Source organism: Melanostigma gelatinosum (assembly GCF_949748355.1).
Source record: "Melanostigma gelatinosum genome assembly, chromosome: 19".
Lineage (NCBI taxonomy): Eukaryota > Metazoa > Chordata > Actinopteri > Perciformes > Zoarcidae > Melanostigma > Melanostigma gelatinosum.
In genome coordinates this window covers 1,169,795-1,188,469 of record NC_136652.1, presented here as the reverse complement: position 1 = coordinate 1,188,469, position 18,675 = coordinate 1,169,795, and the positions used below count along the sequence as shown (strand labels likewise).

The 18,675-nt window shown below is 42.6% G+C and overlaps 2 protein-coding genes across 3 annotated transcripts in view; both read left to right on the top strand.

Annotated features, from left to right (window-relative positions):
- Positions 1 to 306: 306 nt before the first annotated feature.
- On the top strand, positions 307 to 5,171 carry LOC306793459 (cholesterol 24-hydroxylase-like; the record flags this gene model as incomplete). The annotated part of the gene is made up of 15 exons (XM_079291105.1): positions 307 to 446; positions 594 to 671; positions 1,317 to 1,398; positions 1,591 to 1,664; positions 1,953 to 2,039; positions 2,239 to 2,377; positions 2,628 to 2,738; positions 2,824 to 2,986; positions 3,300 to 3,365; positions 3,788 to 3,860; positions 3,943 to 4,027; positions 4,365 to 4,475; positions 4,644 to 4,732; positions 4,869 to 4,935; positions 5,022 to 5,171. 15 exons carry the CDS (start codon positions 307 to 309, stop codon positions 5,169 to 5,171), a joined length of 1,515 nt encoding a protein of 504 aa, XP_079147231.1.
- A 1,304-nt stretch (positions 5,172 to 6,475) lies between these two features.
- The window catches only part of ccdc85cb (coiled-coil domain containing 85C, b), a 53,097-nt gene continuing 40,897 nt past the window's right edge, over positions 6,476 to 18,675 (top strand). For both annotated transcript variants that reach the window (XM_079291323.1, XM_079291322.1), the window contains exon 1: positions 6,476 to 7,633. In XM_079291323.1, the coding sequence (XP_079147449.1) occupies positions 6,928 to 7,633 (706 nt within the window). In that variant the 5' untranslated portion in view covers positions 6,476 to 6,927. The remainder of the gene's footprint in view (positions 7,634 to 18,675) is intronic.

Here is an 18,675-nt window from a genome sequence, read left to right as displayed (position 1 = left end):
GAACGAAAACATGGAACGATCGAGGTTGCGGTTAATTCACTGTAAAACATTCAACCAGTCAGGCCCCAGCGAGGATCGAACTCGCGACCCCTGGTTTACAAGACCAGTGCTCTAACCACTGAGCTATGGAGCCCGTTCTGGTGCATTCTGGGTACACATTAGAATTTGACCTGTGACAAACGTATATATGGTCTCTATTGACGCAGACTGTACAATGCTGGAAGACTTGACGAACGACTGTCTTTGATTACGGTATATGCTTTAGACTAGCAAACCGACTTACAAGACTTGACCTAACTTACCAACATGGCAATTTTCCTAGAGATTTTGAGCTGGACTACTATGTTTCTGCTCTTTCTGATTTTCATATTGTTTCTTGGTTACTGCTTGTATGTTAATCACATTCATATGAAATATGACCACATACCTGGGCCACCGAGAGACAGGCAAGTGAAGTTGGGCATTATTAAATGTTAGCTAAATTAATGCTAACGCTAACGTTACTTGTTTTCACCTCACCTACATTAGCAAGCTAACATTTGCTAAACTATTGTTTTGACATAACTTTCCCCTTTTGTTTTTTCTCCCGACAGTTTTCTCTTCGGACATGCAGCGACGTATGTGAGGGCAGTGAGGAATGGAGAAATTGTACACGACAAATTCCTGGAATGGTAACGTTAAGCTGAGCAATATTTTATACATATTCGATAGACATAAGTGATGTAACATAATCATTTCCGTTTGTAAACTAATTCCGATGTGTTTGCTGTTCTTCTATGTGTCTAAATTGTCGTTATTTCCGCGATTAATATGTTGCAAAACGCAATAGCATGTCGACTTGATGTGACAATTTAAAAACAAAACTTTGAACTTTAAACGTTGTATCAAATGTTCACACACGGGGGCTGAATTTGAAGTCAAATAAAAAAAAATGAGAGCTTGCAGAAAAAAAGGACTCGTGTTGAATCCACATATGTAGATTGATATTTAAATAAATTCAAGGACAGCCACAAAAGTGTAATCAACTCTAAATGGACCATAATTTACTAAATGATCATCATGCTGTATTGAAGAAGACTTGAAACTAGAGATGCTTTTCTTGGTATCTTGGTGAATGATTTCTGTGAAAATTTCAACATACAAATTCACATTTTTTCTACAAGCTCTCATGTTTTCTTTTTCTGTCACTTTAAATTCAAATTGTGTGTGAACATTTTATACAGGTGAAAATTGAAACATAAAAGTCCACAAGCTCTTGCTTTTTGCAGCATATTTACCTTCATGATAGCAACCCACAATTAAGATGTCATTTACAGGGCTGAGAACCATGGGCCTGTTTGCAGGCAAAATTTCCTGCATTACGTTGTACTCCTTGTGACCTGCCCAGAGGGAACAAAGGTAAACACCCACACCTATCAATAGTATTTGCGTAACCACCAGTTGCATAAGCATTGCACAATAAGCAGTATAAAGGTGCACACATACACAGCTAGTCCTGCTTTATCCTTTTTGCAAATGTAAAGATAGGAATACATCATGATAATGTTTTAATAAGAAAAATAATGTTCCCTCCTTTGATGGCTGTTTCAGGAGGTCCTGATGTCCCCAAAGTATCCCAAAGATAGATTCTTCTACAGCCAAATCTTCAACCTGTTTGGTCAAAGGTAGTTTATCAGACGATAGATTAGTTATACTTTTCATACTGCATATGTCTTACAAGTTGTTTGGCCTACGAACAATAAAACAATGAATAATAATAATAAGTGTATATTTGTTATACTGTCAAAATGTCGAATTCCTGAACTGACAACAACTAATGTTGTAGGTACATGAGTATTCTCGGTCCACTTTGGAGTCCTAGGAAGTGACTTTGTTGGTTCACTTCAATGTCAAGTCCTCTGTAACCTTGTTTTTCTAAGTAGAAAGTATTGTGTTCCATGTCTCTTCTCAAGGTTCCTGGGTAAGGGCCTGATTACAGCACAGGACCATGAACAGTGGTACAAACAGCGCCGGATCATGGACCCGGCGTTCAGCAGCTTGTGAGTGATTCAGTCATCACAAAGAGTCACAACAGAGTATCAGCTCAACCTTTATTTGATATCCAGTGTTTGCGATCTTTGTAAAATGCTGTTCAGATTGTGGGTATTTTTTGTTTTGTTTCTTTTGGACAACATTGTCCATTTGCAGAATCTCTGTGGAGCTTTAAAGTCCACTGTCTCAAACTACCCTTACTTCCAGGTATTTGAGAGGTCTAATAGGCACTTTCAATGAGAGGGCAGAGAAACTGATGACTACACTTTCGGATGTCGCTGATAACCAGACAGAGGCCAGCATGCTCCACCTGGTCAACTTTCTTACCCTTGATGTCATTGCTAAGGTATTGTGCCTTATCCGATGTTTATATTGTAAGCAACAAAAGCAACAAAACAGCTAAGCGTGGCCAGCAACATTGTGCGTGTTGACCGTCAGTATGGAGCTTCATTTCACTGGCTTCCATTGAAAATGACTTGTAGAATGTTGTTATGTCTCTTGTAGTGTGTTCCCAAACGTTTTTCTTGCATGTGACAAGAGCACCAGCTTATGATAAAAAAACATCCAATCAACTTTGTTTTCCTGATATCCCTCAGGTTGCTTTTGGTGTGGATTTAGAGCAGCTGAAGGATAGGTCACGTTTCCCTAAAGCCGTCCAGACATGTCTGAAAGGGATGCTCCTCACTGTCAGAGACAGCTTTTATAAGGTAAGACTTCACAGCAAGTCTGTATGGAGTTAGTGTGGTGACAATATTATTAACTGTGATAGATCCTTAAATCTCACATTTCCAGTTCAACCCAAAGAACAGAGCATTCATTAAAGAGGTGAGGGAAGCGTGCCACCTGCTGCGCACAACTGGAGCTCAGTGGATTCAGGACAGAAAGACTGCAATGGAAAATGGCGATAACGTTCCCAACGACATCCTCACACAGATCATCAAAACAGCTGGCAAAGGTTATGGTCCCGCCCTAAAGTTCAGATTGATTGACTGATTAAACATTCCTCAGTTATGACAGGAGCAAACACTAGTTTACAGGGTATATATAAGTATTTACTTTAAACTGAGGAGAATAGTATATCATCATCATCTCAACATTTGCATCATTGATTTTAAATGTTATGAGAGCAGAGCAGATCTGCAAGGTTAAGCTCGGCCTGTTCACAATCACATACAGCAGATAGAATATGTTTACGTATATACAAATGATATATTCAGAGGACTGGAATATTGGTTTAGTTGTTCAACTCTATCTCCTTGTTATTCCAGAGGAAAGCATGACTGAAGAAGATGAAGAGTTAATGTTGGACAATTTTGTGACATTTTTCATCGCGGGTAAGTCTGTGTTGTTTCTGCTTTGAGGCGTGAATTGCTCCAAAATAAGCTCGATGTGTGCTCCTTTGTAGCACAAGCTAACACTGTTAAAGCGACACCAAATTCAAATAAAACACATTTTCCTTTCACGCAGAATACAAACTATCCACCAGTATAGATGTGAATTCTGGAGATGTGGAGTTTAATATTACTTGTCAAGTATATTGACATAGTTATTTACAATAATTAATATGCTCTTTTGTAAAAATGTTCTGTCTCACGTCTGTGTGCTGTTATTATTATTACCACTTATATTTGAGTCCTTCATTTATTGTGTTTCTGGTGAACTGTTCTTTGAAGCCCCACTTTTTGGTTTAAAAATAAAGAGGAATGTGTTGTTGATCCACATTTGCTCCATTTGAAGGTAATGTTCTGTCATTTAGGCCACGAAACAACAGCTAATCAACTGACATTTTGCATCATGGAACTTGCAAGACTTCCTGATATACTGGAGAAGTAAGAACTAACAATGCAGTGTGAAACAGTTAAATAATGTAGCTTTGAATGATGGTTACTTAGTTGTGTTTTTATTTGTCAGAGTGAGGAAAGAGGTGGATGATGTCATTGGGATGAAACAGGACATCACTTGTGATGATCTGGGGAAGCTGATCTACCTCTCACAGGTACATCTCATGATAGGAACATTATGGTTTAGCTCTTTAGAAGTGAAGCATGTTGTGAATCCATTGTGCAGCTTACTCAGTTAGTCATTCATTTATTCATTCGCTGACTCTCAAGTTAGCCTAAATATTTAAATTATATATATTATATATATATATATATATATATATATATATATATATATATATATATATATATATATATATATATATATATATATATATATATAAGTCTAAACCAAGAACTCTTCTCTGCAATTCTGCTTTGATGTGCTCAAATCAACATTTTTAAAGCGATTTACCCAAGATGTGCACCTCCTGCCGTAACCTCCCCCCCCAGGTGCTTAAAGAGACTCTGAGGATCTACCCAACGGCTCCAGGGACATCTCGGGAAATACAGGAAGACATTGTCATTGACGGTATCCACATACCTGGGGGAGTCACGTGTTTTGTGAGTCGTGCACTTTTGAGTTGGTTTCTACCCATAAAATAGGAATTTTGTGTCAGAACCTAAAAAGGTATATAATTAGTTTCAACTTTATATACATGAAGAATACTGACAAAGCATAACAAAAAGTACCTGCTGTCAAGATGTTCAATTCGTTCTCCTGAAATTCAGTTCAGTTCCTATGCGACTGGGAGAATGGATAAATTCTTCAAGGATCCGCTGACATTTGATCCAGACAGATTTCACCCAGATGCTCCCAGGTAAGAGGCATACAATTTTCACATAATGCCATGTTTTATTGTTAGTCATAACAGGTCAGACCACTGATCATTGTCCCAGTTAAAAGAAGGAATATGGTGTGCATTAATGGAGGCTGTCTCGTATCTGTTTTACAAGGCCTTATTACTGCTACTTCCCCTTTGCCCTCGGTCCACGCTCATGCCTGGGGAAGAACTTTGCTCAGGTGGGTAGTGAAGGCCATAAATGATCAACACACACAAAACAGAACAACACATGCAACTAGCTCAATGGTCTGTGGGTCTATTGCAGATGGAAGCTAAAGTGGTTATGGCCAAGCTGCTCCAGAGGTTTGACTTCACCCTTTTGCCTGGACAGACCTTTGACCTGGAGGACTGCGGCACACTCAGGCCAAAGAGTGCAGTGGTGTGTTCTGTCAGACACAGGAGTCGTGATAAATAGGTGGTCACATACAATTACCATATAATATAAGCAGAATCCATAAAATGGCCCATGCGGTGAAATTGGGTTCTTTGGTTGCTTAGACTAGCTCACTGCCTACAGCATCTCCTGCCTCAGCCAAAAGCCTCTTATGCTGCAGAGTTGTTTCATTTCTAATTGTTTATTTCGCCTTTATAAAGATAAAAGTATCAGCTGTGCTTGTTTTAATGTTATAAACAGTATATCCACAATAAGGAGGATATGGGAAAACAAAATAACTACTTCTTGAGTATCATTAGCACTTTAATCTTGCTGGAACTAACCCGTTATATAAGTGTAACTGCTTCTCCATACTCGCTGAACTTCTAAACTTGTTTTGTGCCTTTACCACTAATATAAAAATGATGATTTTAATATTTTACACAAATATAAATATGTTGTAGATCTGAAGCAGAAAAAAAGTATTATCTGCTTTGTTTTTCACCTAAATAAAGTGATGTTGATTCATTCAATGCATGAGAATCTGATTTTAGTTCATGTTCAGTTTGCTATGCAGTGATTTTTTTATGTACTCAAGCTGCCCTTTTCTCTGTTACTGACAGTGTACATATGGGGGCGCTGTGACATTGCAAATACATTTCAAAAGCACCTGTTAAACCAGTTTCCTGACAATTAACACTGAAAAGTTGTTAATTCTCAGGAATTGTTATATATATATATATATATATATATATATATATATATATATATATATATATATATATATATATATATATATATATAATGTGTGTATATACATACAAAGGCGGTTAAAGTCCATTTTAATATTGAAACAATTACTAATTGGGCCAATTACTTAACCAACACATGGTCATAAACAATGGGAAACAAATAAACGAGCTCTTACCGATGAATGTCACATAGTTAAATGTGTGTTAATGAAAAGCTAAATAAAAGTGCAGCGCTCTGTTATCTGGTATCTCGTTGTTTTTGAAAGGAAACAGTTTTCCTCGCTCCTCGTCGTACTGTCCCTTTAAGAAGGCTGAGCCTCGTGAGCTCATCTACCTGCTGCCCGCAGCCCGCTCCTCTCACACGTCTTGATTGGCCGTCTTGGCCGGAATCCTCTTGAATGATTTCAAACCCGAGTATTTGCACAAGAAGGAGGGGGTCCGCTGCTAATACCAAGCTGCTGAGTGGAAAAGCTTGAACCAGCACACCGCCTGGTAAAGAGGCTTATCCGAGCTGTAACACGTTCAAGAGAGCAGCGCGGCCATTCAATATTTTGTTTACGCAACGTTTCACCTTTTAGCTCAAGTTAGGGTTTAGCTAACAGTGAATTATTCATTTATTAGGTTTCTGTTAATCATCGTTTGAATGGAGCGATGTCCAGAGGAGGCGGCGCACATTGCGATGGGACGCGGTGTGTTGTGCTGACGGGACCAGGACCTGATTGAAAATCCCCGGTAATCGATTTAAAATCCTGAGCTTCCGTTACTGACGAAGTGTGAGTACCAGCAGTTTCCGAAATACAACAAGGCTTTTGATTCAAAAGATAGCTGAGGACGTTCAGTTCATGCACGGGTTGCGATAGCATCATATTCATATTTTATTTTTCATTATCGGCTCGTTGAAGAGGAGGGCATGACGACACTTAACTATTTTGGACAATGTACTCGTATTTGAATACAGTCCCGCAGCCCAGGCTTGGTTAAATTAGTTTTGACAGTTGTTTTCAGGCCACCGTTCACACGAACTGAGACTCACAGCTAAGATAGTCATGGCTAAAAACCCGTCTGAGGGAGCGAAGGAAGAAGTGAGCCAGCTAACGGACGAGGAGACGCTACGGTGCAGCAAAGAGGAGCTGGTGCGGAGATTAAGGAGGGTGGACAGCGAGAAAATGAACTTGATGATCGAGCATGGCAACATGATGAAAGACATCAACCGGCGGCTGCAGGTGCACCTGCACGAAATCCGCAGCCTAAAGGAGATCAACCAGAAGCTGCAAGACGACAACCATGAGCTCCGGGAGCTCTGCTGCTTCCTGGACGACGACCGACAGAAGGGCAAGAAGTTGTCCCGCGAGTGGCAACGCTTTGGCCGTTACACTGCCAGTGCCATGTGGAAGGAGGTGGGCACCTACATGATGAAGCTGAAGGAGCTGGAGGCCAACCAGGACACTGTGCTGAGGGAGAACTCTGAGCTGAAGGAGATCGTCCTCATGCTGGATGAGGAGAGGAACGGAGCGGGGTCCAGGAGCTCCATAGACAGTCAGTCCAGTTTAACCAACCTGAACGGTGGCACGGGCACGGTCAGGGATGTTGGGGACGGGAGTAGCACGTCCAGCGCAGGTAGTGCTGGTAGCCCCGACCACCACATGCACAAGCCCGCCCCGGAGAACAGTAAGTTGGGCACCACCATGAGGAGGTCCATGGATGACCTATCAGCACCGCACCATCACAGGAGCATCCCCAATGGACTTAATGGTGAGTATACACACTCCCCCCCCACATGTGGAAACACACAGCCTGTCATAGTGACCTGCAGGGAATCTGTACTGATTTAGGTCACTGGCCTTGTGGGCCTTAATGGAAGAGGACTTATCTTAATAGCTTTTAGAAGGGGGCTCAAGCAAATAGATTTTGTTTGGGGTCTTTCGCTGAGTATCATTTTTGCCTTTTGGTTGTGGAAGAGCATTCAGGTCTGCTTTGAAATGCATGGCGTGTGACCAGAAATCAATGTCCCTGTGTTATTAAGACCTAAATACACGGCTGAAAGCTTCGAGCTGGGATGAAAATGCCTTGATGGAACAGGAGGACACTAAGCTTCGTTTAGCTAGCACATGGGCAGATAACTCGCCATGGTCCGTTTGGCAAGGGAAATAAATTCTGTTTCATGAGAGGAAAAAAATCCTCCACCAAGTATAAACTTTATCATTATCATATCCCGATTTACAAGGACAGGGCAGAAGCAGCAGCAGCAGCATATATGAGGTAAAATCAAGCAGCTTCAATGATCACATCGGTCACATGTTATCCATCGGACATTCACGAACATCGAGAGAGAGAGGCTGAGAGAACTGTGAAGGATGGAAATGAGCACTAGTGAGGGCTGAGGCAGCCCTTAATCCGGAAACACTGACATTTTTGGGCGGTGTTTGGCTGTCATTATGTAACATGAATAGTGTGTCTGCAGCAGCCCAGCACCTCTCTAAGCTGCTGTTTGTCCTGCTGCTTGTGACATTGTGTGCCCCTCAGGCTCTGTCTCTGGGTGCTCACACTGACAATCATGCACAGATACAAATACCCACACACGCAACGGCAGGCTAGCAGGGAAAGACCCGCTTCCCTTGACAGGTCCATTATTTCATTGTTAATACCAATGCATTGGGAATCAGATTGATGCTATCTGGTCCTAAACAAAGCTAAGCATCGCAAGTCTTTTTGGCTTTTACATAATTGCAAGATATCAATCAATACAAATGGCAACGAAGCAATACTACATTGACCCTAATCTGCTGTTACATAAATTGGATGACTGTACCTAGAAGTGTTTGCTTGGACAGGAATTTAGTTGCTCGCAGGTCGACACTAGCGCCGACAGGTCTGACTGTAAGAAAAGTCTTCCCCAGCACAGATCTACTCATTGTCTGCTTTATAGCCGAGTGACAATGTTGTGAGGTCTGCAGTGTGGCTTTATTTAATGATGATGATGGAGGAGGAGGAGGAGGAGGAGGAGGAGGAGGAGGAGGAGGAGGAGGAGGAGGAGGAGGAGGAGGAGGAGGAGGAGGAGGAGGAGGAGGAGGAGGAGGAGGAGGAGGAGGAGGAGGAGGAGGAGGAGGAGGAGGAGGAGGAGGAGGAGGAGGAGGAGGAGGAGGAGGAGGAGGAGGAGGAGGAGGAGGAGGAGGAGGAGGAGGAGGAGGAGGAGTGTTTGTTTAGCCATGTGTGTGCCACAGACCAGTGAGATGTTAAATCAGGTCCACCTTCATGTGACTGCTGGAGATGGAACGCCTTCATTACCGAGAAGTTTACAGGGCCTCTCCTTCCTCCTTTCTACCAAACTTTAAGACTTGGTCAGACAAGCTTTTAATACAGACAATTCCAATGTTTTCTCCACAATCAGTAGATTTGCTTGTATATCTGTATGGATCTATTTACCTTGAGCTCAACTTTGGTGACCTTTGGCCTCTGACATTTAGGCCGGTTCATGCTTTTCGTGTGAGGGTCTGTCCACGTGCAAGCCCTCGCGGACTGTACACATCGCATGCCCGCCGACTGCACATGGTCCAGTTTCGCTCCACGCTCCAGTCGGGTTGGTGTTGTATGCACCTCTTGCTGGTTTAGCCAAGAAGAAGAAGCAAATGACGAAGTGGATGCTTGTTTTGAAGAGAGGTTATGTGAAGAGATCCTCCGTTGCCCACATTTACATAATTTGTCTTTATGGCACCTTCTGCTACCGACTGGAACGCCAGCCCTACGTGGACACTCAATGGTAGTATGAATGGAACCATGAGCATGTGACCGGTACCTAGTCTGAGGCTTTAGGCAATGAAAAGCTGCCGAGTCCAAAATGGAAGAAGCGATTGGCTTATTAGCCGCGTCGCAATATCCACTTTTTAATTAACCGTCCACTATTGGAGTATCAATTATTGAACAAAGTGATTCTCAACCCTGAGAACAAAACGTCAAGGGGGAGTAAAGTACATAGAAAATAGAAAAAAAGCTCTGGGAGCTGTTGTGATTGGCTATCGCTGGTATGTCCCAATGTGTCATCCAGCATTTGTAGCATTAACCTACGAAAAATATTGCGCAGCTATCCCACAAAATTTTTTCCATGTAATCTTGAAAGAGGAAGTATAAAGACTGCTGAGGTGGATGGGTCCAACAAGCAGCCATCTTTCAGGCAGGAGAGCACTGTTGGTTCATCGTGTGAAACTTGAAGTCAACATTGATGCTTTTGTCACATAACTTGAGTACTTCTGTAACGCCACTTCTGTGGTTATTATAACCCAAACGACCATCTTTTCCTTACCTAACTAAGTCGTTTTCTTGTGAAAAACAGAATTTCCTGTGAAGACGGAAGTTTATTTGAAGAAGACGTATGCATGTACTTCCCTCCCTCAGGTCCTCTTTTCTCCCCGTTAAAGGGTTTTTTGGGAGAGTTTTCCCGTTCTGATGTGAGGGTCCTGGGTCAGAGGATGTCGCATGTGTAGAGATTGTAAAGCCCTCTGAGGCAAATTTGTGATTTTGGGCTCTACAAAAATAAATTGAATTGAATGTAACAAGCGGAAATTGATACTCGTTGCAGGCAGGAAAGCACACAAGAAATCAGGTATAACTTTTCGTGGGATATCATACGAAACGTTGCCGGACTGGCTGGTGTGTTAGCTGTTAGCTCCCCAGCTACATCAGTCCACCAGCTAGCCCTGAGAGTAGTCACCACATCACCAAGCTTCTGGAACCAAATATTTAGTGAAGACGCATGTATTCATTTCACTGTGCCACTTCCTGAATACTTTCCAGACCTCATTACCATGAGTGCGTCAGTCTCTGGAACCAGTCAGATAGGTTAGTGATTCACTGGAGATTAAGCACAATGCATTGATTTAGATGTTGTTTCACATCCTATGTTAGGCACTCTGTTGAGTCACCCTGTAAACCAAATTATACTCAAATTAGTCCTCATTAATTCACTGAGGTGTGTGTGTGTGTGTGTGGTAAGGCAAACTAAGCAGCGCCTTGGTATTCACATTAATGTGTGACTGAAGCATTTGGTCATTTTCCCTCTGCGGTGAATTATCAATAAGCTTTAATAGTCAGACGGTTACGTTCCTTTCTTTAGAGTACAGTCTTGATTTAAAATATCTATTGGGGTCAAAATGGATAAAAAAGCCCCTTTTTTTTAAAAATCACTGCAAAGTCTTAATAGCTAGTTTACTTGCTTCAAAGAATCACATGCTTTCAGGCTCTCCTGTGTTTTCCTCAAGGAAACAATCGATCAACAGAAAGTGGGCTCTGGCGTCTCTGTGTGAGCTCCATTCTGGTTTCAAATGAAACTAGAGGATCAACACAATGGTGTTTTCCTCTCGGCTGTGGTTTCAAGTCATTGTGTAGCGTTTCTGTGGGGCTTGAAAAGGCATCTAAGCAGGAATAGGATGTGTCCGTGCTCCAGGAAGCCGACTTGTCTTTCGTAACCTCACCCAAATGTACGTACTTCTCTCATGAAGGGCAACAACTCCAAGAAAAGAGAAAAAAAACAACAGCTACTGTTGGTGACTAAACTGAAGTTACAGCTCTAGGATTATTATAAGTATGAAAATTAATAGGATTGCATTTGGTCATGTTTAAACATGTAGTAGAGATTGTGGCCCTTTTACAAAGCTACCGTTACAAAGGAAAATGCTGATGTACAGTATGCTTTCGTGTCAAATTTTGTAGTTTGCAAATTACACCCAAAGACATGTCAGCTCGGACGCCTTGAATTTTCTTTCATTAAGTTCATCAGGTGTCGCGCTTCCCTTGCACTCTCTGCCTTGCGTTTCCCAGCACCCTGTCTGTGGAGGCCTGGTCGGCTGATAACACAGATAATGGAGTAGACACAGACACGCACACACACAGGAAAGGTTGTGTGAAAGAGCCACAGGGGAACTCTCAGCTGTGTACTGTCAATGAAAAGCTAGCCTGTCAGGACGTCCCACATTCCTGGATAAACAAAAGAGGAAGTGGGTCTCTCTCCTCTTAGTGACACAGCAGGAATGTTACTGCATGGAAAAGGGACCAGGAAGATGGGACAGAAAGGAAGCGCTTGTCTCTGGGTCGCTCACTGATCTTTTACCTCCCGTCCTCCCTCACCCGACACGCTTCACTTCTCCAGTCTTTCCCCTCCATCAGCATCCATTTCTCTCTGGATTCCTGTAAAGCTGCTGTCTGAGCCGCTGTCCGTTCAGTCCCATCAACACAGCACATAGCCGACAGAATGAGGTTATAGAGCAGGGATTCCCAAAGTGGGGTGCGCGCACCCCTGGGGGTGCGCGAGCTGCCTCTAGGGGGTGCGCGAGAGGAAAAGTGTAATGGCGGTCTGATGGTGTAATAATATTAAATATTTAAAAAAAATGTAATTTTAATTTAAAAACTGTCAGGTGGGACATCTGAAGCAATCAGTCGTAAAAGAGGAGAGGGACAGAGAGAGAGAGAGGAATCGGAGGCGAGGGGAACGGAGAGGTGCGTTATTGGGGAGAGACCGGGAGAAGAAATCCAGCCAGAGTCAGAGGAAGATGAGACGGCGCAGACTGGGAAAAAAAGAGGAAATATGATGAAAAGTATCTGTGTCTGGGCTTCACTTGGATTGGCAACGCAGATTCCCCAAAGCCACAGTGCGTGGTGTGCAGTGAGGTTCTGGCTAACAGTCTGAAGCTCTTATTTACGTCGCCACCTGAACACCAAGCATGCCAGTGCAAGTCAAAAGCCCCTTACATATTTTAATATCGAAATTGGAGGAGTTACAAAACAGCCAAAAACAACTGCAGTCTCATTCATGTGTTGGGTCTATAAATGACGCATTACGGGCTTCATATCTGGTTACAGAATAGCGAGAAAGGGGCTACCGCACACAATCGCCGAAGACGTGAGCTTGCCAGCTGCCAGAGAGATGGTGGAATGTATGATTGGGGAGAAAGAAGCAAAAAAGTTGGCCATGATCCCGGTGTCCAACAACACTGTGTCGCGCCGCATCGATGCTTTGTCCGAAGACATCCTGGCTACATTAGTCGCTCATTAATTGTAAATTAAATGTGATAATCTGCAAACTGTTCACTCATTGGTCCGATTCTTATGCGGCTATGAAGGCTTAAAAGGCTCTGTTGCCTCTTTTTTTTTATTTTTTTTTATTAAGGGGGGGGGGGGGGTGCGCGAACCCGGTCGGGATGTAGAAGGGGGTGCGCGGCCTAAAAAGTTTGGGAACCGCTGTTATAGAGGCAGCCTGAGCCTCGTGCACAGACATGGACTCACTGTAAGATGGGATGCTAGTACCTTTTACAGGAAATGTTTAGTTATGCTTGTGTAGTCCTCTCTCACATCTTTCAATGACATGCATGTGGCGTCATACCAAACAAACAGTATGTTGTCTTTTTAAATGATTTAGCCGATTTCCGCGTCTCAGTCTACACTGATCTAAATGATGTATGTCCTTCTTTACTGATCGTTGGGCAGCAAGCTGTCGCCTCGGCAACAGCAATGATCAGTGGGGCGAGTGGACGGTGCCCACGCCTAGCCTCAGAGTCACTGAAGCAGAGGGAAGTGTGTGTGTGTGCGTGCACTCATTGTAAGTCCAAGTAACCTACTCAAGAGAGACAAACAGGGTCACTCATGAACTATTGGTAAACCGACTTTACTATGAGATGTGGGAACCTTAATGGAGCACGAGTTATTTTAAGAGGCAGATAATTGTACCTCTCTGTTGAAAACACATTTTCTTTCTGTTTTGGGAGGGAATACCTGACGTTGAAAGTAATTGACATGTGATTGGTGTCTATGAGCTTCACACACTTGATGTGACAAAGTGAACACCAGCTGGCAAACTGAAAACACAAGAGACCTTCGAATTCTGAAGGTTTAACATAATTATAAGCGCTCAGTATCTGGTTAACGTCTTTAGCCATATTGCTGCATAGACTTTCTTCATATCTTAACCTGCATTCATTACCCTATATATTCCAGCTTGTAGAGGGCTCGTTCTACTCGTCCTCCGTCTCATTGTCAGCCTGTCCTTAATGACTGAAGTAGATTTAAATGAGTGGTACTGCATTCTGGCACGACCCTCATTGATCCGTGTTATACGTCAAATCCAAACGAGAGACACAAGAGGGGAGTTAGCTAGAGTGGGTTCACGTGGAACAGTGACAAAAACCCATCTGGGGATGGCACCATAAACTCACTATCAGCAATTTGATTCTGTCTATACAATACACCCAGTGACCTTCATCAGTGGAACAGTCCCAGGTTGGCAAAAGTCAGCAACTCCGAGACGGAACACCTCTCCATCAGCTCCTTTAGAGGCCTGGGAGGAAGAAGGCGTTCATCTGGGTTTTCTGCCTGTCAGCTCTTTGTTTTTCATTGCTGTGACATTGGTGTCAGCACATACCTTCACCTTGCTTGTATTTAGATAGTGCTGTCTCCTCACTTCAGCATGTAGTTTAACAGTTCTAGTTTTTTTTCTGGTGCTTAAAATGTGGGCACTGGTCCACTTTAGATGGGTCCCACATGGAGTGGCTCAATAGATTTCAATTTGAGAGACATAACTCCTCATTTGGAATCTGTGCAAATGTTTTAGCTGACCTTTAGCTGAATTTCTTGCAATAATGAAATATTGAAGCAGTTGATTAGTCTTCATAGCCACAGTTGTGACAAAACTGGAGCGTCTGCAAAAAAAGTGAAACTCGTGGTGAGCCCTCCAGAGGCATGAGATCATGTGGAGTCGGCTGAAGCATCTGGAATGAATTGCACAGTCTCCACATTGTTGCTCCATCCTCAGGACGTTTTGTGATGGTTTCAGGTAACATTGCTCTGCTGTTCTGTAGACTAATTTCCTCTTGCAGGCCAGTTGTAAGTGCCACGGCTGGACTGTGTTACTTAAGAAAACATGTCTCTGTTTTGGTTTGGGATGGGCCTTGAGACAGACTTCTCTCCCTACTTGTTCTTGTTGCTTAGAACCTGGATGGTGGTATTGAAAGATTTGGATGACAAGAGATCAATCAAATGGGATTGGGACTTGAGAGATGGATTGTGTGCTTTCTTTGTATGAGGACTTAATTGGATAGGGAACACGTGAGCGGTAAATTGAAGTCTTGTGTTGCAGTGGTCAACTTAACGATGAAAATAAGTAGTTTCCAATATGTCTCTCTGAATTTATAGAAGAGTTGATGGGTAGGGTTGGGTACCGAAACTCTGTGCCAATATGGCACCGGTTCCTATATGTCCGGTATCTACCGGACCAAAACGCAACGCAGATTTCGGTGCTTCCTTTCGGTGCCTGAGCCGATTGAAATACTTTTTTTACACTACTCTGATGACTCCGTCCTGGCAGCAGGACTTGGTCCTCCGCTCCTCACTCATAGTATCATTACAACGGGGTACTTGGCGCTGTCGCTCATAAGCACAACAACACAGGCACGCGAAAGCTTCTTCTTCGTATTCTTCTTCGTTGAGGTGTACTGGCGGTTGGCAAACGACGAATTGGCGCATTACCGCCTCCAACTGGTAAAATAAAATAAGTCATAAGACGTGTCGTATTTTGCCAGAGAAGGAAAATATGCTCATATTTCTGCAAAAATAATTGCTGAAGTTTGAAGCTAGAGAGTGTGTGTGTGTGTGTGTGTGTGTGTGTGTGTGTGTGTGTGTGTTTTGTATTTATTTAAGTATACTGTAAACTGTTAACAGTTAACATATTGTTCATAGTTAAAAAGTTTGAAGCTGTAGTTTGAAGTGTTTTTTGTATTTATTTATCTGTTTAGGCACCGGTATAGTTTCAAAAGTATCGTTTTAGCACCGGTATCGGAAAAAACCCAAACGATACCCAACCCTATTGATGGGTGGCTTACATAAAAGTATCTCTTTACGTAGCAAAATTAGAAAGCAGATGCACAGTTCATGAAAGACAAAGTGTCATATGCCTAGTCATTTTGATAAAAAATGGGACCGTATGTTGCCTTTACCAGATAACCTTTCCCTTTGCTATTGGCCACACTGATGGTATCACCCTTTCCTGCGTTTCTGTGGATTTTTGTGCAGACATTTGTGGTCCCCATAGGATGAATCTGGCTGTCTTTGGTGATTCATTGACTTTCCATTTAGCGCCAGCATGTCCAAATTCTCCCTTAACCTGTGAAATATCTTAACATCTACCAGATGGATTGGCACAATATTTGGCACAGACATTCATTCTTCCCAGATAATGATGATGGTTCCCTACTAACTCGAGCCTTGACTTTTCATCGAGTGCCGTCATGAGGTTCACATTTGTGGTGTTGAGTGAAATGTCTCTCCAGCTACTTGATGGATTGCCATGAAATTTGGATCCGACATTCTTGTCTCCCTCAGGATGAATTGTGAATACTTGGGTGACCCCTTTTCATATAGTGCCATCAGGTTGAAATTAAATGTTCAAAATACTTTAGTTTATGACCAAATACCTGCAAAGCTAATCATATTCCCATCGGCCTCAAATTTATATTGAGTGCTGATTAGCAAATGTTAGCATGCTTAAATGCTAAACCTAAGATAGTTAACAAGATGAGCATTACCTACCAAACATATTGGCATGCTGAGGTTAGCATTTAGTTCAAATCACCGTTGTGCCTAAGTACAGCCTAAAAGATGCTGTTGATGTTTTGGGAACCCATAATGCTTTTATCAGAGCTGCAATGTTGACATGAATCAAGATACGCTAACGAAGCAAACACTCGACCCGCACCAGTCACATAAATAACTCTTCATGTTTTCACAACACACTTGTGCTTTATTAGGTAAACTGTATAAAGAGGACATTTGACAGATGAGAAGTGGGTGAGTCACATGGTCAAAGGCCAGCTTTGAAAACCTCATCAATATTCCCTCACATTAAATATGTATGTATGTATATATTCAGAAAGAATAGAATAGATACTATCTTTATCCCTTTTAAGGGGGAAATTTTTCTCTCCATTTGACCCATCCCTGTATATAGGGAGCAGTGGTCTGCCAAGTGACAGGCGCCCGGGGAGCCGGGGGTTCAGTGTATTGCTCAGGTACACTTTGACACGTGACACATCCCAGTCGGGGATTTAACCATTGACCTTCCGGTTCCCAGACGACCTCTTAACCCAGTGCGCCACGGTCTCCCCTGAAGGATGTGTCCCAGTTGTTCTGCTCTTGACAAATACTCTGCGACAATCTGATGGCTCCTGAAATTCCATCAGAAACACTATTAAGACCACCCCCACTTTACTGGGCCTCAGATTATAAAGGTAAGTCATTATTTATTTAAACTCAGCCAAGGATAGAGCCCTCGATTCCACACTATCATAAAGCGCTTAGGGGAAAGCTGATGATCATAAAATGTGGGCTCACAGAAAGAGTTTGTCTCGCTAAATCAATGACTGGCAGCCTTGATGGATGAGAGTTAGAGGTACAACTCCAAATGCATTTCATCCTTTCATCTGTTTGCATGTATGTCAGGGTATTTGAGGTATTAATGTTGGTGGAACAACCATCAGAAATGTCCACATGATTATCTAAAACACTGGAGATGTTCCTGGGTCTCCCTCCAATCCTCTAACTCCACCAGCTGCTTGGCTCTAGAGATTGATAGATGGAGGATGGAAATGAAGTGGTGATATAGAGACTTTGGTTTAAGGGTGCTTTGATGGGGGATGGAGGGAAGAGTCCCATCTGCTGTTGCAGTTGCTTTCTGTTAGGACGGCCACTTCTTTCTCCATATAGAGCTGAAGGTGTCAGATGAGGCAAATGGAGGTGGTTATTGCTCTTCAGAGGGGCATCACAGAGCATACGTCAAACTCACGCTGAGAGGAGATGACACTTCTGACAGTCAATTATAGTCGGCCCGTTTCTCCTCTCCAGCACTGTGGCCTCCTCTGATCTCCCACTGCTCCGCTCCTCTGCTGCTGTTTTTGGGAGAGTTCAGCATCAGCACATTTTGAATCAGGAGGCAAGGCAACAGACTGGTGGACACTTTAAGTGTTCCTCTATAAGGCACTGTAAGCACATCATTATCAGAATGTGGCTTCCTAAAAACACAATTTGAATTAAACGCATTGTGACAAACATTAAACTCCTCTCATATCTGAAAGCAAACTAGTTGCAAATTCCATACTTAAATGTATTTATATAACAACATGACAGCTCATGAGATTTTTTCAGGTGTCAGTTACGGATTATTAAGTTAGATATAACTTTAAAATGGTATCCCGGGCTGCTGCACTGTAGCATTATAATAAGCTCTGATACCTACACATGTTAGACAGATAAGTGAACTCAATGAACCCACCCACCCATCGCCTCTCACACACAACCTTGTACTTCTATCTTTGTGAGGACCCTCATTGACAAAATGCATTCCCTAGCCCAGGCATGGGCAAACTACAGCCCGCGGGCTGGATATGGCCCGTTGGGCCTTTTAATCCGGTCCGTCAGATATTGGTACAAAATTGCCCAAAGTATAATAAAGACTAGGGCTGGGAAGTATACCGTTTTTAAATTTCCGGTATGATATGAATTCTTCACACACCATTATACCGGTGCATAGCCGAAACAACTGCTGTCTGCTTTCAACATGCAGCTAAATGTATTCTTTGCTGCTGTCAGTGATAGTTGTCTTATATGTATTGAGAGGGAACTCTATTCATGGTCATAACTTTATAACACAACAATTAACAACCCACAACTAACGCTCTTTAACAGAGAAAAACACCACAGCACACAACAGTCTGTGACACATAAACAATTTGTAACACTAATAATTGTACATTTATAAAATT